This window comes from Dipteris shenzhenensis, chromosome 2, assembly GCF_047967505.1.
Source record: "Dipteris shenzhenensis isolate YYH24624 ecotype China chromosome 2, Dip_SZ_1.0, whole genome shotgun sequence".
NCBI classification, from domain to species: Eukaryota; Viridiplantae; Streptophyta; class Polypodiopsida; order Gleicheniales; family Dipteridaceae; genus Dipteris; species Dipteris shenzhenensis.
In genome coordinates this window covers 18,854,767-18,881,760 of record NC_141597.1, presented here as the reverse complement: position 1 = coordinate 18,881,760, position 26,994 = coordinate 18,854,767, and the positions used below count along the sequence as shown (strand labels likewise).

The window sequence follows — 26,994 nt, the reverse complement described above, 5'->3', positions numbered from 1 at the left end:
TGGACTGTCCCCCCATACATAATAAGACTATGTTGGTATATAATGTTTTGAAGACAGTAAACTTATTGTTCAAGAAAACTCTAAGATTGTGGATCCTCCAAGAGCGAGAGTGGTAGGCAAATAAAGAGCCTCTAATGGGTTTCCTTTTCAGCAATCTATGCAATCAGAACATCTTGCTTGATGTGCACATCGAAAGCTATGATAGGGGAAGCTACCAAGGTACTTTCATGGAGACTAGCCAATCAAGCTTGAATTCATAACTTCATTTTTCTTTCAACATTAATAGGTGAAGCTATGCTATCTAAAACCTTATTTATTCAGCTTCCCATCGATTCATATGTATATTAGAAGAAATCTATGAGCAACAAGCTCTTGCATAGAGACAGACAGTAATGTACATTCCTCCAATGTTAGATAAGTAGGTGAAACTACACACCAGCTACACATTTAATTCCCTCCTGCCTAAGGTCAATTAATTGCTCATGTCAATTAGATAGTCAAGCACATATCTAAGGCAATAGACTACAAATTTTATCATTAAAGAGTCTCCTATGTCTTCTCAAAATCCCACCTCTCCTAGTACAAATGGATGAAGAAAGACTACGGGTGATCAATTTTGCTACAAGGAAAGAAAACTTGCATAAACGGAGCTGTGGACTTTTGCGGGTTGCTATCAAGATGATAGTAGATGAGTTGGAACTACTACAACGTTAAACTATGATTCGTAGACTATTCCAAAGGATTTGAAAGTCTTGCAATCGAAAAGCATATATGGAAGACACGACATGAGAGAAATACATGCGCAATTCGTTGCAGCATAGTTGAAGAAGATGCAAATGCAAATTCTGTGACTTCCTAAGGGCATTGAGAAGCTTCAAAGCCATGGCAACACAAAGCACATAATTTTTGGAGACAGAGTTTGATTTCAAGGATCCATCTCCAAATTTCAGTGATCCACTACATGTTTTATTTTAATTTGTCAACAAGAACCAAAGAAAAGAAGGACAAAGGACTTTTGATTTGACCAAGAAAGTAAGATGCCGAAGACATTTGCAATCCAATCATTGATACATCAATCCACATTATCTATTTTGTTGACTATTTGTCCATCGTTGTGTCTTTCTTCTTGCTACTAGTTGCTTTGATTCATTGTGCTTTATTGGTCCACTACTTCTTGCTTTACTCCGGTTTCTTGTCTTTGTTACTCTGGTTCTTATTGTTGCTTTCTTCACTGCATTCTTATTCTTTGTTTCGAACTTGCGTTGCTGCTCTACTTCACTAACCTTGCTCTAATTGCTTTGATGTATCTGCTTCTTTACTTCATTGGACTTGCTTTGCTTCACTAGCTTCTAAGACTATGATGTTATCTTGTCAAGGGCGTGAAAATTCACAGCAGAGGATCAAGATAAACTTGATCATGAATTGTTGACAATCTTCTACGGCTGTGTAACTTATTTGATTAGCAAGATTTACGCATGCACCAAGAAAATGGTACTTGGAGTAGCAATGCAGTAAAGGACACGGAGAAACATGATGTGATCTCCTAGCTTGAGGATGTTTTTCAAAGCTCATAGAAAAGATTAGTAGCATGCTTAAGTTTGACTCCATCTAGCCCAGATATGGAAGTTATTCCCATCAAACACACGTGCTTCTGTCATCCTGATGATTACAGAAGCACTGGGCTGCACAAATATGTCTTGTGCACACTTGACAACAGGTTTGCTAATGCCACTACCGACCAAGTTGCTCAAAAGTTCTAATTGAAATATCTCCGTAAAGAGCAAAATGTGCTTGTCCATTTGGTTTAGAAAGCTATGGATTCCAAGCTAGGAGCAAAAAGTCAAGCCCTCTGAAATATTGATGCCAGTGAGGTGCCGAAAAAAAGTGAAATGGCCTTAAAAGGCCTCCCCCTTCTAAAAATTCTCAAAGAAAATTATTTAAGGCCTCCCCCTTCGAAAAATTCTCAAAGAAAATTACTGACAAAATCCAGGGCAGGACGAGAATCTGAGGCGGGATAGGATCCGGGTCCAGTTGGGACAGCAACCTTTTATGGGTTGACTGTTCTTCACATATCAGCGCTTCACTATGACTGATCTCCCCACACGCTTGCAGTTAACTTACTTTTTATGGAACTTGACCCGATTTAGGACCTTTCAAGTTATGCTTGTTCACCATGCAGATTTTGGACGATCTCATTAGATGTGGGATGTTGGTTATTGCTTGTCAACCGGATTATAGACTGAGGCTGGCCTTGTATACTGGGTGATTATGCACGACCCGTAAGGTGCCAATGGATGTGCCCTGAAGCCGGTTGACTTGGCACAGATCCTGTAACAGGGAGGCGTGGTTCAATTTGTACGGTAAGGGATTTACTAATATTAGATTCAATCAAGTAAAGAGATTGGACCAAATAATATTTTGTATTCTAAATGCTTCTAAAAAAGGGGTGAACAGTTAAGCGTATGCAAAGTCAACATTTCTTCAAGTGGGGTTCATAATGAGCTAGGCTTGTGAAATTTTGCACTCTTTTAGCAAAAAGCTCACTAAGATGGAAATGTTCACCAAACCAAGTTACACGTCTGTGAGTGCTATGTGTGTGTGTCTTGCTCGACAAGTGGTGTGCACATGTCATCACGAAAAGTTTTTCTTTGTGGATGAGCTAGCCATTTGTCAGTGTGGTATGATGCTTTCTTCTTACCCCTTGCTGTAATGAATCTTAATGACAAGTTTTTAGAACATGAGATAGCCACATCACAGATCAAGGAATGTACTATCTTCATGCGCATTTAAGCATCACCATGTGAAATTGATCTTGTTGTAAGTTGACAATCTTGCGGTTTGCAAACTTTTCTTAAATCCTCTACAAAGAAGAGGTTGGAATTCACAACCTCCCGTTGACTAGGGACATTAGCCTAAACTAGACCTTTAGACACTTTTAAGGGAGTCTATGAGGAGGCAAGGGGCGAACAAATGCCCACATCTTTGGAAACCAAGGATAGCTGCTTATGCTTGGGCATTGATGACGACATAAGCATTGCTTTACTTGCTAGGTATGCCTACCTTCTGCTTTCCAAAAAAAATTGTTAGCTTATTTTTCTTCTCTTTTGTTTTTTCTTTTATTTTCATTGCAGAAATTTGGACTCTAGAACAACAAAAATCTGAATTTGTACGATTGGATATATTTTAGTCCTACAAAGGTTTTTATAATGTCCCTCATGTCATCTTGTTTTCATTTTTGTATTTCTTTCCAACAGCCATGGTCATCCTTGTGGTTCTCTTCACACTAGTGGGATATGTACACCATGGTCAAGGTGCTTTCGCTCTTGAACTTTTTGAAAGAATGCAACTTTAGGGCATTAAGCCCACCAAAGTCTCATTTATGTGCACTTGTAAATTTTTGAAAAAATGCTTGTGGAGGGTGTAAAGCCTGATCGAGCAACTTCGTTGAGTATCATGAAAGCATGTGGGAGCATAGGTGCCATAGAGCAGGGTAAAGTGATACACAAGCAGATTATTAACATTGGACGTGAATCAGATATGGTGGTTTCCTTTACCCTTATTGACATGTATGCTAAATGCAAGAGTATAGGGGAGGCGCGTAAAGTGTTTAATGAATTGCCCAACCGAAGTTGGGTTTCATGGGAGGCAGGTTATACTGATCTTGGGCATGGTCTTCCAGCTCTGGAACTTTTTTGAGGAGATGTAACACCAGGGTATAAAGCCAGACAAGTTCACTTTCTCATGCATCTTGAAAGTAAGTGCTTTTATAGGTGCATTAGGTCAGGGCAACCTGATTCATAGTCAGATTATCAGAATGGGATTTGAGTCGGCGGATCTGGCCATTCAGATGTGATGACCTGGATGAGGCATGCAAGGTATTTGATGAATTGCCAAATACAGGCTTTATGTCTTGGGGTGCTTTGATTGGAGGATATGCTCAGCATGGCAACTTGTTGCTTGCAAGCCAATGTCTGGAGGACATGTGAGGACAGGGCCTGAAGCCAAATGGTGTCATTTATACCAACCTGCCATCTGCCTGCAGTCGTGCTGACGGACTCGATGAAGGTCGTTTTCTTTTCAAAACTATGAAAGAAGATTATGGCATCACACCGAGTGTGGGGCATTTGACCTGCATGGTGGACCTTCTATGTGGTGCAGGATGCCTACAGGAAGCTGAAGAGCTGCTCCAAACTGCGCCAGTTCTGTCAAATGTCAATGGGTGGCTATCTATATTAGCTGCCTGCAAAATTTATGGTAATGTTGAATTAGGAAGGCAATGCTTAGATCAAGTTGTGAAGTTGGATCCCGATAGTCCTGCTGGGCGTGTTCTCGTGTCTAACTTCTATGCAGATGCTGACTTGTGGGATAATGTATATCAAATACAGGAGCTGATACAATGTTTGAGTGCATGGCAGAAGCCCGGGACAGCCTGGATTGAGGCCAACAACAGCATGCATGAGTTCATTCTGAAACTGAGAATATATATGCTAATTTGGAGAGATCGGTGACGCTGATGAAGGAAGAAGGATTTGTACCACAGTTGGGGTTGGTGCTGCAGCCAGTGTCTGACAAGGATAAGGAAGTTGACACTCTGAAAAACTGGCCATATCGTTTGGGCTTCTTTGTACTCCAAAAGGGACAACCATTCGAGTTACAAAGAATCTCCGGATGTGTAATGACTGCCACCGTGCCTGTAAGATTATTTCAAAGATTGAAAAGCGCAAGATTGTATTGTGTTCATGAGTTTTAGGGTGAACTTTGCTCTTCTGGAGATTTGTACTGATAGATGCAAGTAGTGTGTACCCATTTGACAGCCAGTTTTTCTCTTCAAGAACCCCCTTTGAAAACGTGTTGAAAGTTTGGTGATTCTTCATGTACCTTGACGCAGAGATATTATGTGAGTTCATACTCTTTTTCATATACCTCTTCCCAGAAAATCACACTGCAGTGCAATTTTTGGCGGTAACCTTGCCAGAAAAGCTCTTTTTTAAAAAAGTTGGGTGCATATTTTTCACTTTTTTTTTTGAGAGGGGAAAAATGAGGGTTTATATCAAGTCAAATCAATAAATGATGTACAACACCTATAAATCAGAAACAGCGGCATTGACCCAGGTCCGGATTGCTTTTGTGGATGGCTGTCTCGACCGGACGCAGATATCTGCCCTGAGACTAAGTCACTATGATCCTGAACCATTCTCCCTACTCCGACCTGGATTGTTGACCCATTAGTCTAGTGCCGATATGTGACTCGTATAAGACAAATCACGAGTATTCTTAAGAATTTGATTCAACAAACAAAGATCCCGAGCAGTGAATGGGTTCTCTGAAAAGAAGTCCCTGCTTCTTTTCTGACAAGTCACTGCCTCTTTTCTGGGAGATTGATGCCTGTTACCACATTACAAGCAGCCCCCTGCCACCAAAAAATCTACACAGAAAATAAAAGAGAAAACGAAAGAGAAGAAAAAGAGGTAGCAACAACTTTTTTGAAAAAAAAAAGGAAGACATACTTAGCAAGCAAAGCAACACTTATGTCGTCATCAGTGCCCAAGCATAAGCAGCTATACTGGGTTTCTAAAGGACCGCAGAGTCTCTTGGGCAAACCCACTACTTACTAAAATATGTCCAATAAACAAGAGAGAAAGAAAACAAGAAAGGAAGAAGGTGACTAAGCAAAAATAAACAAGCAAATCAAGAAACAAAATCTTCCCAATAACAGCAATAAATCTCTCCCTCTCTCTCTCTCTCTCTCTCTCTCTCTCTCTGCCACCAGATTACAGGACAAGCAGCCCCCTGCCACCAGAATTACATGACAAGCAACGGAATAACGACAAACAACTGCAATCGTATGGTAAATAGCCTCGTGTATGGTGCATCGTTAGCAGATGCAAAAAATTGATTTAGGCTTTTTATTTCTTAAAGAAGCAAGGCAGATTTTCAGATAATATTAAAATGAAAAACGCCATCAAATATACAAAAGTTGGAACATGCAATCTGAATGAGTCAGAAACACTGCTCCAAATGACTAGTGTCAGGACACATACAGTCCAATTTTCTGTGAAAATTGGAATCAATCAGTAAAAACATGTGTATCCCATAGTATGTTCCCTAACAGGGGCATCCACTTGGCCATCCAATAAACCAACCATCTGTCAAAACAATCTTGTGTTTAAGTAGTGAACTTATGATTTACAAGTATCAAAATAAAAAGATAGAGGTACAGGCCCATGTTCCTTGTCAGCACAGGAGGCTGCATTAGCACCGGATTGAGACAACTTCCTGCGATTTTTATGCTTTCTCCCTTTTTTGTCTCCCTTGGAGCTCTGCCTGTCTTTTCTTAGCAATCCCTTTTTGTCTTTCTCATTGGACACTTCTGAGTCAGACTGGCATTCGCTGCTGTACTTGCGCTTCGTTTCTGAATTCTGCAACCCACAAACATTGGAGCCAAAGATCCGATGAGTTGGATTTCAAGTGTGCATCCTCTTCTCTCTAAGCATGTTTCTCTTTTTTATTCCACTTATACTTTAGTCATGTGCACACAACAAAAGAAGACACTGTTCCTCTTGCTGTTCATTATTCTATTGTTCTTTATAGCTATATCACTTATAGGAAGACTGAATGAGATGTTTGAGCATTGAAACAAAACATTATAGCTATATCACTTATAGGGAGACTGAATGAGGTGTTTTGAGCACTGAAACAAAGCATACATAAATACATACCACACACACATACATACGTACATATATATATCGTCAGCAATCAAGTGCAAAATTTTGCATAGAATCTGGAGGCCAAAATCGGTGACCGTATATTGTCACAAGGTCAGCAATCAAGTGCTGAGAACCCGGAGGTCCAAAATCGGCAACTATTCATTGTCATAAGGATATAAGCAAATGGCAACCCTAGAAAACAGAAGATATAGAGATGGAAGAACATAAAAATCCCAAATCAGCATGCCATGCAATTAAGTGACTTAGTATTTTGGTGTACAAAGCCTCCCCTCATTATGCTTGTAACTTGACACAAAATAAAAACTAGATGTGTGTAAGATATGTACATACTATCCGCTGCATTTAAGCTGTGTAGCAAATCTTCAAACCTGCAGCACTAGAATGTTCAAATTCAAACAGAAAATATAATATGGCCCATGGATAATGATGATTTGCAACGTACTTATCAAATACCGCAGGGGATGTTCTGCCATGCTCAATAGGACTCTGACAATATTCCCAAAAGGCGCACAAGGAAAATGACGCCACTACATTCCCTTAGAAAAAGCTATGATTATACAAGTTGAGAGACATGTTTAGCAATTACATTTAGTGTCAGTACTTAAGAAAGCAGCTTTGGCAAACAGGCAGCATAATGGGGTGTCAAGTTGCCGTTAGTTTGAGCATTGCAGGTCATGACTAACTGTTAGCTGCTTTGCCTAGGCAACAAACCATGCTGAGGGACGGAGACAAGCTTCGAGCACCTGAATTATTTTTTCAGTTGTAAATCCTTACACAACAGAAACTTGAGAAAAACAGCAGAAAAACTTGAATTAGATGTGCTAAAAAGAGATATGCTTGTGTTGTTCAGTCAGTGAGCTAAACAAAGATCGCTCCAAGACTTAGCCAATGATTCAAAAGCCAGCTTCTCAATATCAGACATGCCAAGGAGTAAGTCCCCTCCTACAATGCAAACCCTCCACTTGCTTCTGCGCTTTTATTCTTCTTAAATCTCATCATTTTATGGCACTAAAGCAGAGGTATCAAGCCTGAGTGGCTCAAGAAGGGCTTTACATTTCTTTCTGAACGAAGAAACACAAGGGCCAGAGGAGCAGGTTCGCTTGCTGGAGCCACACAGCAAGGAGCAGTCCAAAGGCTCCTGCAGGTGGTGAAAAGCCACCAGCTACCCCCTTAAGAGGGTAATATACATAGCATACTTATATCTACGCCTGGCAACGCCAATACCAGTGAAGAACCACTTGCTAACCGTGAGCTTTGATTTTGGCATGGCTTTCAGGACTAACAACACACAATATATTGTTTAATGATTTTGAAAGAGGATACAAGCTCGAACTTGTGCCCATGAGCTCAATGAAGTAATTTACCTTCCTTTTCTTGTCTTTCTCCTTCCTCCCTGCAAAACACGCGTCCATGTGAGAGGCGAAAATGAACAATAAGAGCCCTTCAATCAGCCTTGCTTAAAATGTTTACTACTACTAGTTACAACCTTCAGAGGCTGCCCGCTTGCCAGCATGATTAACACCACGCGAAAGCTTGTGTGCCCGTTCTGCGTCAAGCTGAGCTCGATATTCCCTCATCAGCCGAACTTCATTGTCCTCTTGCTCCTCCTTCCTCCTAGCTTCCTCCTACATCCATGTTTTGCACCAGAATTTCACCAGCTAAACTAGCGACCACACATCCCATGTTGATAACACAGACCCATTAGGCACCAGACTACTAATTGTGCTCTTTATCCCCAATTCACTAAGACAATAAAAATGGATACCTTTTGTCTTTTCTTGTACTCCTCCCAAGTGATAGTGTGGGAAGTCTGAAGGCTTGCCAAGCGGGCAGCATGCCACTCTGGTGAATGAAATGATCCATCCGTCTGTGGCAGGCTTGTTAGTAGCTGTTCATATTCTTTCACAAAATTGGCTGTAATGCTGAAGATAATCGCGCAATTTCTGAAGCAAAGGAATAAATTGAGAACAGCGCAAGTATCCAAAGGAGAAGCATGCAAAAGACCTAATCAAATCGATAAGCAATCTAAACAAAAACAACAGGGAGATATGGAAGGGGACACACCATTCCATCTTCAGCATCTTCAACGCCACCGGTGGCGGAAGGGGAGGCCATCTTCGATCGCTGTATAGCCTTGTAAGCCTGGTTCTTCCCCATGTTGGAAATCCGCAGAGCAGAAATGCAGGGTAGAGATGGGGATTATATATTAGAGGAAAAGGAAACTAAGCCACCTTTACTTAACCATCGTTCATACCTACCCTTAGTTCACATGGTAAGGTATTAAGAGCGCCTCCCGCTCTCAGCGGCATTCACATTGCACTGCATCAGTAGTAGCAACCTCTAGCATTGGACTGCTAGCCCAGCTTTACACATTTTGAGGATTTCGGTCCTGCATTCCACTCATCGACTAGGATGTCGTGCTGTCAGAGGGTCTTAGAGACGTGCTCTACGCCTCTCCCATCTCAATTGAAGACAGGCCAAGCCGGTTTAAGCCGGTGCATTCTGGAACTCTTGAGTGCATTAGAACCGCACCTTACAGTCTAGAGGAATTGTCAAATACCTTGCACCAACCTTCAACACTTCCATAGAAGTTCTACCAAGAGCCTTTAGGACCAGCGGGACAAGGGGAGGGAAGGGGGAGGGCCAATAAATCATGAGAGAGGATAACCATGATAACAAGTTTGCCCCTAATATTACCATTACCTACTTAGATCTTCAAGAGGCTAGTGCTTGCATTGCATGCATACGGATGTTGTCATCGTCTAGCACTAGCTTATTTGCCAAGTTTGAAACAACCATTGTAAATTCTATCAAAGGGTTGATTTATCTTTAAACGAGTACCCTATACCTTCCACATTAAAGTGATCTCTAATGGCTTTGAGAATGATGATAGGAGAGACAATCGATCTCTCATCGAATACTTATCAAATGCACATTATTTTCTTGATGAAAGAGATCCATCTAGCCTCCTCTTTTTTTTTGTTTCTTGGCGTGGCCTGGTGTGTACCTTCTTGTGTATTCTAAGCTTTGTGTGATTGTGACATGTGTGGTTTTTATTTTCTTTGTTGATTATCATATGTGCACTACATGGCTTGACCTTTGTGTGTTGAGTGTTTGGCTTGTTTGTGATGCTTGATATGTGTTTTAGTTGTCTTGGGTGCTTTTAGTGCATGGGATTCTAGTCTTCTTGTTTGTGTGTGTGATTTGGTGTCCCTAAATTCGTAGGTGGGTCAAGTTTTATGTTTTTTACTGTGTTGTGTCTGTCTTATGGCTTTTGTGGGCATGTACTTGCTAGACATTTTAACATAGCAGCACCTAACATAGTATCACCTAAACCATGCTTCCATGATAGTTATGGCTCTTTGGGATCCATTCACCTATACTTGTGTACTAACAATATCACATATACGTGTGTGCACTAACAAAATGAAATGTGAGCATATCCAATTTCCAAGCAACCATGTATTGATCATGAAATACACTCTCCTTGCTAATGCCAAACTCTATGCAACTTCAATTCTGCTCCTTAAACAATTTTGTGCTTCCTCAATAATCCCATGCTCGGCAATCCAATTATCCATAGGACTCACCCACCAAGAAATGACATTAGCTTTCTCCAATAACATGCCAACTATCAATACTTGCTAGTTAAAAACATTTGTTAAAATGAAGATATAGTTTGCCATTAACATACTAATAATAAGTTTGAACCTTTCTTATATCGCAACCTATAACATGTAGCCACGATGAGTGTTAAGTGTTGTTTAGGAGAATAACCTAAAGGTTTTGTTAGAAAAGAGTTTGACCCATATCTCTTGTATAAATAATATCTTCATTGAGACTCTTAAGTCCATCATTCAATTGCGGGTGAAATTGTTGATAGCATTGCAATTAATAAGCAAAGAAGAGAGTGCCTTGAGACTCTAGTTTGAGATTATACCAGGTTTTTCTAAAAAGAGACTATTTAGAAGGAAGGTCCAATTGAAGATGGCGAGTTGATTAATTTGAATAATGAAGAAACTAGGAGAGAACCGGTATTTTGTTGGAAGCATCCTTTATTATTTCTATAGATAAATCAACCATGATTCTGCATTTCTATCCCGGGGGATTCACTCTTCATGAAAGGGGGACGTCACCTGCGTGCATGAACTTCAAGAAAACCCCCTATTTAAGATCCATGTAGGATGATAAAACACCCCTATTTAAGCTTATAAGATACCACCAAAATTCTATTATGTCCCCCCTTTCCTTAAATCTACATTCTTTCTCAAGCATTTAGATCACACAATAAGAAAATTTAGATTACTTTCCCTATGACTATTTAAAACCATACACAAAACCAAACTTGTTTGGACTAGTTATCCAAGGTAGCCTATAGTATGTCCCCCCCTCTTAAATACGGCATGGCCCCCCTAACTTAAATTCAATATTGGGAAAAAATAAAAGGCCCCCCACCCCTAATGTATAAGCTTATGCCTCATTGAAAAAAACCCCCCTATTGTACACTCACGTGATATCATAAGTTTCCTCTTGTGAATCCCCCGGGATTTCTATGTGGAAAGATGATTTCTAGACGAGCAAAAATTAGGCTCCAAAGCCCAAATTTCATCTTGATCCAAGGGCAAGAGATGATGAGTAGGTTGAACATAGAAATGATGAATTTGATCTTATGGAAAAGATTTTTGAGTACTTGATGCTTATCTAATGCCCACATTCAAAACCACAAGTGGATCACTAATGCACGCTCATTTATTTACTTAGAGGTTATAAGGATGACTACTCTAGCATTGAACATTTGCCAGGTTTCATTGAGAGAGGCGTTGAATTCATTAAGTAGGACAATTGTCAAGGACTATGAGATTGACACAGATCCACTTTGGACGATGAATTCAATTTATGGCATTGACCTCAATGCACCAAGGATCCATCTATCTTTATTGTGGATATTGGGAAATACTACTAGAACTTCCCCTTGGATGCTGAGTGGACCTTGCATAAGGTCATACCATCCACTTTCCAGAATACGCAAAAAGGATATATTGTCATTACAAATTCTTGGAAACCTATATAGAGAAAATCTAGACCAAGAGGCAATATTTATTTTGATGCAAATCTACTAATCTATACTAATAATCGGTTGTTGAAAAATATGCATCTACAATCGGGGAACCTGACATTGAACTTTCAAAAAAGTGGCAAGTATACCCATGGGGCTGATGTATTCGCCAATTTGGTGGAACATTTATTTCTTCTAGATTGAGTTTCAGCTCATCTAAAAACTAATGAGTAAGCAAGATCTACAAGCACTAGAAAGATTTAAATCATCATTTAGGTACATGAATGAAATATGTGTGATCAATGTTTTGGATGCTTTTCCTTATGATAGGGAAGACACCCAATGGATATATGCCTCCATCTTTGGAAATAAAATCACAAATTTGAACTTGTTCAAGCTAATGGATGGGATCACTGTGGGTACCAAAGCTACCTTTCTGAATATGATGATTATAGTTACAAACTCGACTAATGGTTTCCTCACCATTAGAAATTTTGATACGATTAGTACACTAGATTATAAGCATGCCAATCTATTTTTGCAAACTCTAATAGGCCTAGATCATTTGCAAAATGAAGGTCATTTTGTCATAGATAATACCTAAAATATATGTATACCAGTAGAACATTTGATACATTCATGAGATAACCCTACTCTTGAGCAACTTTAAAAAAGGGGGATACAATTGGTAAAAAAGATTCCCAGGAGGGAGGGTTGATGTCTCTAGAACATGACTATGGCTTGGTAAGGACTCTTCTTAGTGATAACTACACTACTTTATGTTATGGTGGGCAGTAGATCCCATCCTATGGTAATAGAAGAGACTATTGCCCTCCTTTACTATGTAATGAAGGTGTCCTATTTGCAACTTTTTGATGACAGGAAGGACCACAAACACACATACACATACACGTACAAACTTAATTTGTGCAAGATTTTGATTTTTCCCGAATTCTTATGTTTCAGTTTTATGCCTTGCTAGGTGTATTGGTATTCATCGAATGGTACACATGTGCACTGACCCAATTCCATTTCGGTTTATGCTGAGTTTTGACTTAACATTGAAATGAACTAGTTTATTAATGACCTTGAATTTGTATTATGGGGTTTTAAGATATTGTAAAAACTTTCAATACCTCGGGATAATTTGTGATCGAGCAGACCTAGCATACTTGCATGTTCTACGTGGTTGGCCATGTTTTGCTCAACCTTAACCATGAGATGCTCAATGCTAACTACATGTTGATCCTAGCACCAATTGTGTGCTTCGCAGTGGCTCCTGGAAACAACCGAGTAGACCCTCACACTCGCGTATGAGTCAACTTGATTAATAAATGCCGAGATTCTAAAACACTCCAAACTTCAAAGTCTCTAACCAAGAGTTTGGCTTGAGTTCAAGGACACTCATCCTATCTTGCTAGATTTTGGCCCTATGTTGCTGAGTTCTAACTATGAGTTCTTGGTTTTGACATTAAGATGCTCAGCTCTAACCTTACGCTGCTTAGTCCTAACCATATACTACTCACTTTTGACCTATTGTGGCTTAATTCTATCCATGCTTGTCCCGCAAGTAGCTAACCATGTACTACTCAATTTTGACCATGTGCTCGTAATAGCTAAGAAAGGCCCTCATACTAACATGAGAATCAACATGGGTACTGACTGCCTGCTTGTTCAATTGCTAATTTATAGATCCATATGCCATTGTAAGGGACGACTCGAGTATTGGATGCCCATAATCCTGACCAAATTCAAATTATCCAATCAAGAGTCTACCATGAGTTTTGAGGACACTCGCCATGTGTTACTAGATTCCAATCTTATGCTGCTAAATGATGACCATATGTTGTTCAATCTTGACCTTTTATCGCTTGGGATTGACAATTTGATGGTATGCTACTCAGTTTGGCAATTTGACTATATGCTATTCAATTTTGACCTTATGCTACTCGATTTCAACCATGCTCAGTCACCCATCCCAACAATGGGGTCTAGATACATTGGTTCCTAATTGTAGTCTAAAGTTATCTCAATTTCACACTACTATCTTGGTGTCAAGAATCTTAATCATTGGTTCCTTATTGTAGTCTGAAGTTATCTCAATTTCAACAACGATGGAGTCTGAATACATTAGTTCGTGATTGTAATCTAAAGTTACCTCAATTTCACACTACTATCTTATATAGTGTCAAGAATCTTAATCATTTGTCCCAAGTTTTTTAGCTAGATTTTGAGTTTAAGGTTTATAAGAACCCACTTTGGCCTATGGTCACTTGGACCTGGAACAACCTTATCTATTATTTTTGGTCTTGGGCTTGAATTCATAGTCTATTTTGTGTATAGTTGTAACATCTCAAGATTAAGGGATCACCATTCTCTAAACCCGTATTTGAATGATCTAATCCTAGACACATGCATTTGTGCCAAGACTTTCCTTAAATAATTGAAAATACATTGCAAATGGCACAGTTTGTATTAAGGCAACTCGAGCAATATTGATTAGAAGATTTAAACATATTAATACAAGGACCATTGATGGTCATAGTATTGGGTTCATTTAAGGATGATTAATATGCCAAGAACTTTAAGCATAATATTGATTAGAAGATTTAAACATATTAATATAAGGACCATTGATGGTCATAGTATTGGGTTCATTTAAGGATGATTAATATGCCAAACACTTCAACAAACAAAAACCAGGGTAAAAGATAATAGAGAAACCGTCAGCATGAGAAAAGGAGAATTCTAGATGCAATTTTGCTTTACTAAATGGGGTGGAGAAACCTTGGGCAGAAGAAAAGTAAAATACTAGATGTAATTTTAGTTTACTGAATGGGGTGGTGAGTGATGTTAAGATCAATGAGCTTCATACTGTGGATCCAAAAGAATTGGAGAGATGAAGTAGGACAAATACTATCCATGAGCCCATTGAGAAGCAGAGTGATATCGATAAATGGTATCTTGTCCAAGATTCTTTGGCAAAGCTAATGACACATTTGGATGGATCATGAATAAATGAATATTCTCACGACACTTTTAATTTAGCAAACTCATAAAATTCATTGAATGTTTTTCCTTAGTATCAAATATGTTGGAATAGTTTAATTTTTCACTACATCAACCTAGATAAACCATTCTTTTATGAAATCAATCTCATCACAACATTGGAGACCATAAAAACTAGAGCAATTTTCCATTCTATTGTCATAAAAACTAATTGCCATTTTATTGTGTTGCAATCTAACAAATTCATGGGAAGTTATGATAAGTTGAAGCTTTTTTTTAAAATTGAATTTAGCCAAATGCGAGATGGCATATTGACATGGCATCTTCTGACCTTACTTGAATCACTATTAACCCATCAACTACCCATAGGTATAGCTACCTACAATAAGCTAACCCATCCAAATAATTGACTTAACGAACAACTAACTCATTGCACCTAACTCATTGTTACGTACTAACCAAATTGTTGAGAGACCTCACAATCTAGACTAACATGCACTCAAATTGACCATGCGTATGTGGGATTTTAGATACAATGCCCCAACTCCATGGCCATTTGAGCTTCCTTATTAACTGCCAACTAGATTGGCCACAAAATAGTGCACACCTCTTGGGTACAAGCACAAGCACAGGTGCATGTAGCTGATGGAGTACTTTGGTAAAGCGGTGGAGGGTGCAAGATACAAGGTGTGTACATCAAACACCACAAACTTATTCGGTTCTCTTATAAATTTGCAGGGTCACTGTTAAACTCCTACTGCATATTCAGCATCATTCGATGTGCTAATAATTGGAGACAGATCCATGCATGAATGTCATGATTGTATGACACTCAAGTCAAACTATGCTAATGTAGACAAAAAAGCCTCATTTAAGGGCTTACTTGCAAATGTGAATGATCAAAACATCGAGGTTGATCCATGCAAGTATGTGATATATCTATGTCCATTCTCTCAAGACCTATGAGGCTGAATTGGAATCTTTACCCGATACATAACGTCTGGCAACAAAGGTCAAAGTAGGCTCTCTTTTCACTCACAGATCTCATCCAAAGTCATGACTACAATATCATTGCTATGATGTGAATAGGTCCATGTTGGAGACTATCTAGTGCTCAATGCTAGAGGCTTAACCATGCGCCATTGAGAGTGTTTACCTTGAGAACACAATGAGCTATGACTGTGGGGTTTATGCTCAACCTACTCAAACTATACTACTTCCTCTCAAAACAAACTATTTTGTAAAGCATAAGCCAACCTATTTGACTCAAGAAATATATGAACCACATCGTGATGGAACAATTGTGTGCCAAAGATTCCAATCATCAAGCTTATAATAACAGGATGATAACAATGGTCAAGAATCCAAGAGGCTATGCAAGGCTAATCTATATGTGTACAAGAACCAATGTTAAAAAGAGTCAAGAATGTGACCTTTACAAGGATGGCATGTGTGTGTCAATGGGAAGAGGTGTGACTTTACAAGGGTCACAACATGTGTGTGCAAATGTGTGCAATTTCCTTAATTCCAAAAGTGATATCACTCTACCAAGTGTATCCCTAATGTGATGAATGCCAAGGTACTAAGGTGGTATGGTAGATGTATGAATGTGAACATCGATGATAGATCCCAATGGACTAATGTCAGTATTGAATAATTGGGTGTTCAGGTAGGATTGGTGGAGTTGGATCTCTTCTAAGGCTGTGCTACTCTACAACTTCTACAAATAGACTATAGTTTGATATGTAAAATGTAGCAAATGATTTCATCGTTGTTTATTTTATGTGCTAGTTTGAAGAGGCTACAATGGATCAAGAGGTGGTCTTGATGATGAATCTTACTGGTTCCAAACTATATAAATGTCAAAAATTAGATATGAGGTGACCACTACATAGTGCATGAGTTTCTAAGCATTTTTCCTTTTTACAACATTGTAGAATTCCTTATGGATCAAAAGTTATAGCCATTTGAAATTTTGGCAAATTTTCTCAAAGGGAGTGGCTAAAATGATGGTGTGGCATGCATAACTCCTTTTGGACCTAAAGTGACTAGTGCATGAGTTTCTAAGCATTTTTCCTTTTTACATCATTGTAGAATTCCTTATGGATCAAAAGTTATAGCCATTTGAAATTTTGGCAAATTTTCTCAAAGGGAGTGGCTAAAATGATGGTGTGGCATGCATAACTCCTTGTGGACCTAAAGTTATAGTCACTTGAAAATTTGGCAAATTTTATCAAAGGGAGTGGTTGAATTGATGGTGTGGCATGCATGGTGATGTGGCAATGTTTGTGCATATGCTACATACAAAAGTGTGCTTATGTAAGTAGCACATGATGAAGTGACATGATGCTATGACATTGATGACATGGCATGATGATGTGTGGCTACTTGTCACTATTGACAAGGCAAATGATCATCTACTATTGACATGGCCATAATGACATGGAAGGTGACATATGGACGATGATATGGCATGATAATGTGTTTTTTTGGTGCAAATTGTAGAAACTTGGCACTCTTGGTTTGGTGCAAAAAATTGAGCGACCACGACAATCCAAAAAAAGAGGAAAAATCTATATTGATCACGAAAAAATAGCCAACTTTGACAGCTCGTATCTTTTAATTGCCAAATTCAAATGGATTGATCTTATATATCAAATTGAATGGCAAAGCATAATTTACACGAATATGTTATATATTTCACCATTTAATAAATCTATATGCATTAAAATAAGGCTATGGCTAAGTTTATCCGTCAAACTTAGGGCAAGGTCGCCCATCTTAGGCTATCATTTCTCAAGGGTTGGGATGGTGGATAGCCCACGTAGGCTATCATTTTTCAAGGGGGTCTTTGGGGGAAAAAATAATTGATGCTAATCGGACCCTTTGATATGACAAGGTGATGTGGTTGATGATGTGGTATGCTAAGGTGCTAGCTTGACTATGCTACTCATGCGGCACCTAGATGAAACCTGGCACATGTGTTGCATAAATTGATGCGGCCTATGCTAATGTTGTAGTTTACCCAAATGGAGGATAACGTTAATGTGGCTTGCTACCATTTGCCACATGGTACTACTTGCCACGTGGACCTTATCCTCTGTGCACAGGTCTCTATATGTGAGGAGAATGAAGGAAGAAGAATATGAAAGCAACAACAACTCATTTACATGCAGAAATGAAAACAGGCTATGAAAGCGAACGCAATGAGATCGGAGAAGGAATTGGGTTGTTGTTGTATAAAAGTTTAAAGAAAAGAAGCTCTCATAGCGATTCTTCAGAGCCATTTTGATGTGGCAATTTAGTTTCTTTGTATGCAAAACTTTAAGTGTCAAGGGCACTTACATTACCTTTTATTCTGCTGTTTAGCTACAAATAATGCTATAATGATTGAATTGTGTAGGCAAGTTGCGCATTGCTATAGCTCATTTGTTATCTTGAGTTGGTGGTATCACTTTTTGCATTACTTTTATCATTGTTTAGCATGTTGAAGTCATGTTGCTCTATACTAATTGTTTGTGTTTGCGTTGTAGTTTGGCTTGCTCATAGTGTTGCTATGTAGAGAGTCATGATTGTTACTATGCCTGCTTCTTGTGTGTTGAGTGTATTAGCTTTGTGTCACTATAGGCTTGCTAATGTGTTGAGTGACGATGTATAATGGCCATATGGCTTGTGCTACTGTATTGGGTCTCTGTTGTAGGAGTTGATCTTGTAGTGCATCATTGCTTGTAGTAGAGTTGCATTTCTAGTGTAAGGTTGAAGCCTTTTTTATTGCAAGGTAGTGTTGTAGACATGCAAGTTCTACATTTTGGAAGTCCCTAGATGTTCCATGTTCACATTAATGCTTGCAAACAGTGTCAAGGATTTGGCAATGGGTAACAAGAGATGAAACAACCCTGTTAAGGTGCTTTAGCTTTCTCCTCAATGGGACCCACAATTGATATCTTAGGACCTTAGAAAATTAGGAAACATAGAGAACATATTCTCAGGAAACAATAAGAACACTCAATGAGAAGGCTCAAAACACACCAAGACCAAAATGAACATAATGATGAGATTTTAAAAGCAAATCGGAGAGGAGAAAGGAGCTGTAGAAGGTGAGCTCAATAAAGATGAAGATGCCTCCAGAAGGATGCCTTGTCCCTTTATGAAAGCAAGGGTTTGCACTCTGTTCTTTGGGGATCTTTTTGAGATTAGTGGGGATTTTTATTTTAGTATCCTTAGTGCATATGGTCATCATCTCTATGTCCCAATCTTGTAGGACTTTAGTGCCCTTTAACCAAGGTCAGCCCAATAACAAGGGATAGGCAACAACAATTGAGCTTACCCTTGTAATACAAACCTCCACTGCATCACACAACATACCCTAGGGAGATAGGTTCTTTGGTCTAGCATGCAAACACAAAGGGGCAAAGGTCTTAGATTCTTTAGCTTGAGTTATTCACCAAGTGATCATAGATATAAACTCAAACTCCCTGAATATTTTCTTTCTTGATTTTGATAGTGATGATAGGCATCTCCTCATCAACTATCGGTGTATCGATGGCAAGGATTATGCTAGAGTATCTATCACGTCTACGCCTGGTGTTGCCATTTTTGCAAACCCATTAGCTAAGAATATTTAGAAATAGGGTGCTAATTAGAGCAACAATTTAATGCTATGCTAATCTTGCGATCCCAAAAGATCTCCTATGCTTTTGTGGTTTCATCTTTGTGTCTTTCATCCCTTGGTCGTGCTGGTGCATGCTTGGTGGTGACGTTGATGCAAGGGTTGGTTTGCTTGGTATAGAGTTAGGGCTAGCTTGGCTTGGAGTTAGGGCTCCCTATGTGTATTGCTCAGTCAAAAGTTTTGTGGGTCCTCCCTTTGCTGGTCTTTAACACCTCCTATAGTTGCACTCTAGATATTCTCATCAACTATCGGTGTATCGATGGCAAGGATTATGCTAGAGTATCTATCACGTCTACGCCTGGTGTTGCCATTTTTGCAAACCCATTAGCTAAGAATATTTAGAAATAGGGTGCTAATTAGAGCAACAATTTAATGCTATGCCAATCTTGCGATCCCAAAAGATCTCCTATGCTTTTGTGGTTTCATCTTTGTGTCTTTCATCCCTTGGTCGTGCTGGTGCATGCTTGGTGGTGACCTTGATGCAAGGGTTGGTTTGCTTGGTATAGAGTTAGGGCTAGCTTGGCTTGGAGTTAGGGCTCCCTATGTGTATTGCTCAGTCAAAAGTTTTGTGGGTCCTCCCTTTGCTGGTCTTTAACACCTCCTATAGTTGCACTCTAGATATTCTCAGGGAATCTCGCCTATTGGAGATTTTCCTTTCAAGTCCCAAATAAGTTGGACTAGTGCTTCTATTGGCTCCTTCCAATCGATTTCTTTCTCCCAAGGATGTGCTCTTAGTTGCGCAAGAATGGTTCCCTATGATTGGGTTACTCCATGAACCTATATTGGTTGGTGCCTCTAGCACCTTGGTGAGCATTATTGGGCACTCCATGTTCGGATTCACATCAACGGGGAGTGGCCTAGGAGCATAGGTGGGCCAACTCAACTTTCTAGTAACTTGGAATGGCGATTTCTCCACCAAACCTATGAGATGTGAGAGATCTTTGTTTTTGAGAGAGAGAGAGAGTGGAATGGACGAGGAGGAGAAGGAAGGAGCTGGATTTCCTTGGGGCCCTAGGGGAGTCTCGAGCACAATGACCAAGCTTTAGACATTTGTAACATGCATTTGGAGGAGTACGATAACAAGAAGACCTATGCAACCCTAGATGCTGAAGACAAGGAGGGATGGGCACCTAGGGAGCAACACCTGAGGGGGTGTCACAGGACTTTTGACGAGGTGCTGTTCACTCTGGCAGCCTCTTCTCTATTGGATTGGATGTTCATTGTTTAATCCGTCAGCCTCTTCTGTATTGTTTCATTTTTTGCGTTGAAGTTGCCAGCCATGTTGTTCACCAGAACGACATCGACTTTAGCTTTGGCAGAGGTACATCCTAACTCTTCAGTCTCATCCCCTTACCGAAATGTGAGCACCGCAGGACCAGGACCAGGAGTAGGTACATTCCACTGCCTGAGCAGCTCCCAGGAGCTCGCTTTATCCACATTTGCACCAGCATATTTGCGCTTCGAATGGAGCAATATCCTCCAGGATCCGGCTTTTCTGATCCTCGTACGGTTAGGGTGGTCACTTTCAGCCGACAATCCCAAGGGCTTCAGATTTCAGGCATAAGATTACTAAAGAATCGAGGCTTGTATGATTTTGGTTGGGTTGAAGCTTTGCTATACTCAAAATGGCGGAAGCCAGGGAATCAACAGGGGCTGAACATCTGTTTGGCATAAGAAGCAACCACCACCGTTCGCAAACACTACAGGTCAAACCAACAGAGTGCATTGGTTGCGAGATGCTGAGCGTGGAGGAGACACTCAGTATTTTGGACGGGATGGCTGAGGTGCCTTCCATTGAGACCTTTATCTGCACCTTGCAAAAGTGCAGGAAAGAAGGAGAAGTAGCACATGCCAAGCGTGTGCATGCGCACATTTGCCATAGTGGGCTAGAAGTTCATAGAGCTCTTGGGAACCACATTGTCCCAATGTTTGTGGAATGTGGAGTTGTATCCGAGGCTCAGCAGGTTTTCAACAGGTTGCCTCGTCAGAATGAGCATTCATGGACTTCTCTTATACTAGGGTATATCGAATGTGGTGAAGAGCGGCATGCCCTCAAACTGTACCAGAAAATGCAACGGGATGGTGTACATCCTAGCAGCTACACGCTTATGACCCTATTAAGAGCTTGTACTAGGCTGAAAGAAGTGGAAAGAGGCCGAGAAATTCACGTTGAGATCGCACAAAAGGGATTTGCAAGAGATCTTTTTGTTAGCAGCACTTTGATCGACATGTATGCCAAATGTGGTGCCCTTTTAGAGGCGCAGAAAGTCTTTCATAGCCTTCCAATTCGAAATGTTGTTTCGTGGAATGCACTTATTGCAGGATATGCTGAGCATGGATCTGGTCGGGATGCTCTTAACTTGTTTGACCAGATGCATCTGGAGGGGGTTTCTCCAGATGCTATCACGTTTGCTTGTGCCTTGAAAGCCTGTGGAAGTATTGGAGCCATAAGCAAGGCCCGAGAATTACATGCTGACATTGCACAAAAGGGATTTGAAAGAGGTCTTTTTGTTGGCAGCACTTTGGTTGACATGTATGCCAAATGTGGCTCACTTTCAGAGGCTCAGGAAGTCTTTGATAAGCTGCTTGTTCATGATGTTGTCGTGTGGACTGCACTGATTGCAGGGTATGCTGAGTTTGGGCCTGGGCAGGAAGCAGTGAGATGTTTCGAACAGATGCATTGGGAGAGATGCTCTCCGAATGCTGTCACATTTGTCTGTGTCCTGAAAGCTTGTGGCAGCATGCAAGCTATAGGCAAGGGCCAAGAAATACATGCTGCGATCACACGACAGGGATTTGAAAGCAACCCTTTTGTCGGCAGTGCTTTGATTGACATGTATGCCAGTTGTGGCTCACTTTCAGAGGCACAGGAAGTTTTCAATATATTGCCAGTGCAAGATGTTGTATCGTGGAGCGCTCTCATCTCAGGATATGCTGAACATGGATCTGGTCAGGAAGCACTGAAGTGTTTTGACCAGATGCAACTAGTGGGTGTTCCTCCGGATGCTGTCACATTTGTTTGTGCTTTGAAAGCTTGTGGCACAATGGGAGCCATAGGCAAGGGCCGAGAATTACATGCTGAAGTTGCACATAAGGGATTTGGAAGTGATCTTTTTGTCGGAAATACGTTGGTTGACATGTATGCCAAATGTGGCTCACTGTCAGAGGCAAGGGAGGTTTTTGACAAATTGCCAATTCAAGATATTATCTCTTGGAACACATTAGTCGCAGGATATGCTGAACATGGACCTGGTCAGGAAGCACTGAAATGCATTGAAAAGATGGAAATGGAAGGTTTGTCTGCAGATGCTGTCACATTTCTTTGCATCTTGAAAGCTTGTGGCAGCATAGGAGCCATAGGCAAGGGCCAAGAAGTACACATCGAGGTTTTAAAAAAGGGATTTGAAAGAGAACTTTCTGTTGGCAACTCTCTGATTGACATGTATGCAAAATGTGGCTCACTTTTAGAGGCAAGGGAAGTCTTTATCAAGCTGCCAGGTCGAGATGTTGTGTCTTGGAATGCACTAATTACCGGTTTTGCTGAACATGGACTTAGTCAGGAAGTGCTGAATGCTTTCAAACACATGCAGCTGGAGGGCATCTCTCCTAATGCTGTTACATTTGTTTGTGCCCTGAAAGCTTGCAGCAGCATGGGAGCCGCAGGCAAGGGTCGGGAAGTACATGCTGAGATTGCACAAAAGGGATTTGAAAGAGATCCTTTTCTTGGCAGTACTTTGGTGGACATGTATGCTAATTGTGGCTCAATTTCAGAAGCACAGGAAATCTTTTACTGGTTGCCAGTTCGAAAGGTGGAGTCGTGGAACACTATGTTACAGGGATATGGCATGAACCATGAAGGTGACATGTCTGTGCAATGTTTTGAGGATATGCAAGAACAGGGTGTGAAGCCAGATGCTATAACATTAATATCTTTGCTTACTGCTTGCAGCCATGCCAACCTAGTACTAAAAGGCCAGGAGTATGTCAAGGTGATGAGAAAGAAATTTGGCATTGCATTGATAATAGAACACTATGCTTGCATAGTTGACCTGCTTGCACGATCAGCACATTTGTTTGAGGCAGAGGATTTACTTGAAACTATGTGGTGGCCTGTATCTGAAGGAATGTGGACAGCTTTGCTCAGTGCTTGCAAAACTTATGGGGAAGCCGAACTAGGACTCAGATGCTTTGTGCAGCTTGCTCAGATCAATCCAGGCTGTGCTGCTCCATATGTGCTCATGGCAAACATCCATGCAACTGCTGGGCGGTGGGATGATGCAACTAGAATGGAGGACCTGAGAAAAAGTGAGATTAAGAAAACACCTACAATTATTTTGGCAGATATAAACAAGGCGGCACAAGAATTTGTGGGGCAAACATTCAAAGCAAGGACATTTCAGCAATGTAAGAAATGTTGAGCTCATTTATGAAGGAGAAAGGGCTTGTGTAATATCTGTCAGAACCCAGATGGTGGCTTGTGTCATATCTGTCAGAACCCAGATGGTGGCTTTTGTATGGATTAAAGCAAACACCTCAATGCTCATTCTTTGTATCCAAAGATAGGTAAACAACCTTAAGAGAGAGGATTTAACAGAAGTTAGCCTGTTATAATCTTTGCATAGAGTATAATGATAGGTGATATATACATATTGTTGAAACAACAAAACATTACTAATTGGGTCAAAGAAAGCTTGAACAAGGCTTTGATATTATTGAACTTGTTTTGTTTGAGGCATTCGGTCTAGAGAGGCAATGGCAAAGCGTTTAGATCTCAAACTTAATATGCAAAGGGTAATCATTGAGAGATTTAGAATGAAGCATTGTAAACCAATAAATACTCTAATGAATCCAGGTGGAAAAATATCACAAAATGAGGATAGTCGTAGAGTTGATGAAATCTTATGCAGGCAACTACTTTGAACAAAACTTTACCAACGAATGTAGTATCTTGTTATATGTCAAGTCCTAATGAAAGCCATTGGAAAGCAGCTAGGGGATTTATTATATATGTTCACTCGTGGAATTGAATATATGAGAAGCCATCATCTAAAACTATTAAGGTATATTGATATGATTGGGCTAGATGCCTTGCCCAAAATCCAATTCTAGATATTGCTTCAGCTTTGAATTTAGGCTAATGTCTCGGAAATCCTAAAGAATGCCATTGGAAAGTAGCTAATTTCTTAAATTCTTGTTTCTCTTATCATGCTATCCAAAATTCTAATATTTTCCCCCTACATTATTTTGTAGAATGAGCAATGAAATGACTTAATTTTGCCGTCTGACAAAGGCTCAAGTAGTAGATGTCCTAATCCAACCTATTGCAATGTAAGCAAGCAAAGGTTTTTCACATAATGGTGTCAAACCAAATCCATTCTTCATTAAGGGAGAGCATTGGAAAAGTGAGTAATAAATAGACTATCGATTTAGTTCATGGGTTCACCCTTGGTTGATTTAGTGGCTAGGATAATTAATAGGTTCCTAGAGTGGTGGGCTAGACCATAGGGCCTAAGGTAGACCACCCATGACTTGAGGCTAGTCCTAGCTGGTGTAGGACTAGGGTAGAAGTAATATTGCTAAGTCACATGCAAACGCCCTCCTAGATGACAATTGTGGAACACTAATGCATCGCCATGTGGAGCATTAACCCAAACTCACCACGCATGAGAAATGGAAAAATGCAACAAGAGATCCAAAACCTTTCAAGGAGGTGACAACCCAGGATACCCTTCATACAGAAGGCATAATGATGGGCATAATGATGGAAGAATAGTTGATATCCATGGAGCTAGACTAGATAACTTACATGTTGTGCCATACAATTACTTACTCTCTAATAAAAACAATGGGCACATTAATGTTGAGCTTTGATCATCCACTTATGTAATTAACTGTACAAGTACGTTTACAAAACGCATGATTGATGAACCCTCTAAATGAGCATGTGTCAATGTCTTAAGACCCAATGCAACCAAGGACCAACAAGATCTAACAATTCCTTGATGCACAATACATTTCCATGTCCACGAATCATGGAGGAGAATTTTCATGATGCAAAAATGGAACTCATTACACCATAGGTGCACTCACTTTGTTGTCCTCTTTTACAGCTGGTCAAGAAAATGATCCACAAACCATAAATCGTGCTCTTTTCTGATGAAGGCATTAAACTCCAGTCCTTCAGGCCATGCGATGTCTGGATTTGGAATTCGAGGATACACTGCCACATCAGCTTTTCCTGACCAGTCGAAATCCAGAAGCTTGGCTTCATACTGTGGATGATTATCATCAGTGCAGGGCCTCAACAAAATATTTGATAGCCTCATATTGCCGTGTACAAACCCTGTGGAGTGGCCTGCTGCAGCCATGCGCTGCAAACAATCCTTTATCTGTTGGATGTTCTGGTCAGAATTCTGGAGATTCTGAGCATCTTTAATGACTTCTGCAGCAGGGTGCCAGCCCTTCCTTGAGTGAGGTATTCCATTACCACCACATTCCACGTGCCCCCAGTGAGCTCCTGAAAGCTCCGAAGTTCTGGTGCGCATGGTTTCTATGCTTTATGCGCACTAGGACTATAGGTTTCCACAAACTTTGCCAGTTCTGGCTCGTCGGAATCATTGGTGTTAAGTGAAAACCAGCTTCTTCGTGTCCGGCTGAACTACATTAGTAAAACCTGTAAGGGGCCAAGGCACAGGTCGTGACAAGAATCTGGGTGTCGCCACATAGTTGGCCCCAAAATGCCGAACAGCTGCCCACAACCTTGCAGTGGTTAGAAGCTCTTCAAAGTGCCCACAGCATTCAAAGATTTCAATTGGCTCAGCCCAAACCTGCCCATCCACTACAGTCACCACCAGCACCTTGACTAAAAGCCCTGAGATGCAAATCCCTGTTCCATAGGTTTGATAAAGTCTTGTAGCCTGTCGTCCATCCAACCGTAAAACATAATCCAAAAGCTGGAAATGAGGATCCCCAGACTTACCAGGATCTGCCTTAAACTCCATGTATAAGTTATCGTTCCCTTGACCTAGAGGAGCACCAGCTGCATCCATGTGAATCCCATTACCCAAAGTGTACCCAGAATATATACGAAAAGCTTCAGAACAATATTTCTTCAGCTTCAGGCACATCTCATCGACATTGTTATCGTGATCCTCAACAAATGCATCATTTCAAAATTCCATAGCAAAGGACATGACAACGCCCTCTTTGGTGTAACGCTTGAAGATGCTAAACAGCAGAGTGACTGGGAGCGGAGGTGCCGTATTTGGTGGTCGATAACAGAGAAACGTTGGATTCTGTACATGTTGGTACTGACGCCATACTGCGAACGAGGTCAGCTGCGACGGCACACAGCCCTTGGAATCTCTCCCTGGAAGGGCCTGAAGCTTCCTCCGTCCTCTTCTCATCAGCTCGCTCAAATCCAAATTGCCACTCTCTATCATTGCCTCCACATCCTCGTAAACGTCTTCTTGTGAACGGGTGAACACCACCCGACTTATGGTCGGACTTGCGCCGCTGGAAATCCACGT

At 40.5% G+C, this 26,994-nt stretch overlaps 2 protein-coding genes across 3 annotated transcripts; one reads left to right on the top strand and one right to left on the bottom strand.

The window, feature by feature from the left end:
• Nucleotides 1-5,944: 5,944 nt before the first annotated feature.
• Nucleotides 5,945-9,020, bottom strand: LOC147904430 (uncharacterized). 2 transcript variants are annotated; one of them, XM_087386387.1, is made up of 5 exons: nt 8,796-9,020; nt 8,554-8,598; nt 8,218-8,356; nt 8,096-8,124; nt 5,945-6,419 (listed from the first exon to the last, which is right to left on the bottom strand). In XM_087386387.1, the coding sequence occupies exons 1-5, from the start codon at nt 8,886-8,888 to the stop codon at nt 6,180-6,182; spliced, it is 546 nt and encodes a 181-aa protein (XP_087242513.1). In that variant the 5' UTR covers nt 8,889-9,020; the 3' UTR covers nt 5,945-6,179. The 2 variants fall into 2 exon arrangements, with proteins under 2 accessions (XP_087242513.1, XP_087242509.1); XM_087386383.1 differs by having other exon boundaries at nt 8,497-8,598; nt 8,796-9,017.
• An 11,429-nt stretch (nt 9,021-20,449) lies between these two features.
• Nucleotides 20,450-23,959, top strand: LOC147904429 (pentatricopeptide repeat-containing protein At5g27110-like). Its single transcript, XM_087386377.1, has one exon. The coding sequence runs from the start codon at nt 21,091-21,093 to the stop codon at nt 23,881-23,883; it is 2,793 nt and encodes a 930-aa protein (XP_087242503.1). The 5' UTR covers nt 20,450-21,090; the 3' UTR covers nt 23,884-23,959.
• Nucleotides 23,960-26,994: the final 3,035 nt, after the last annotated feature.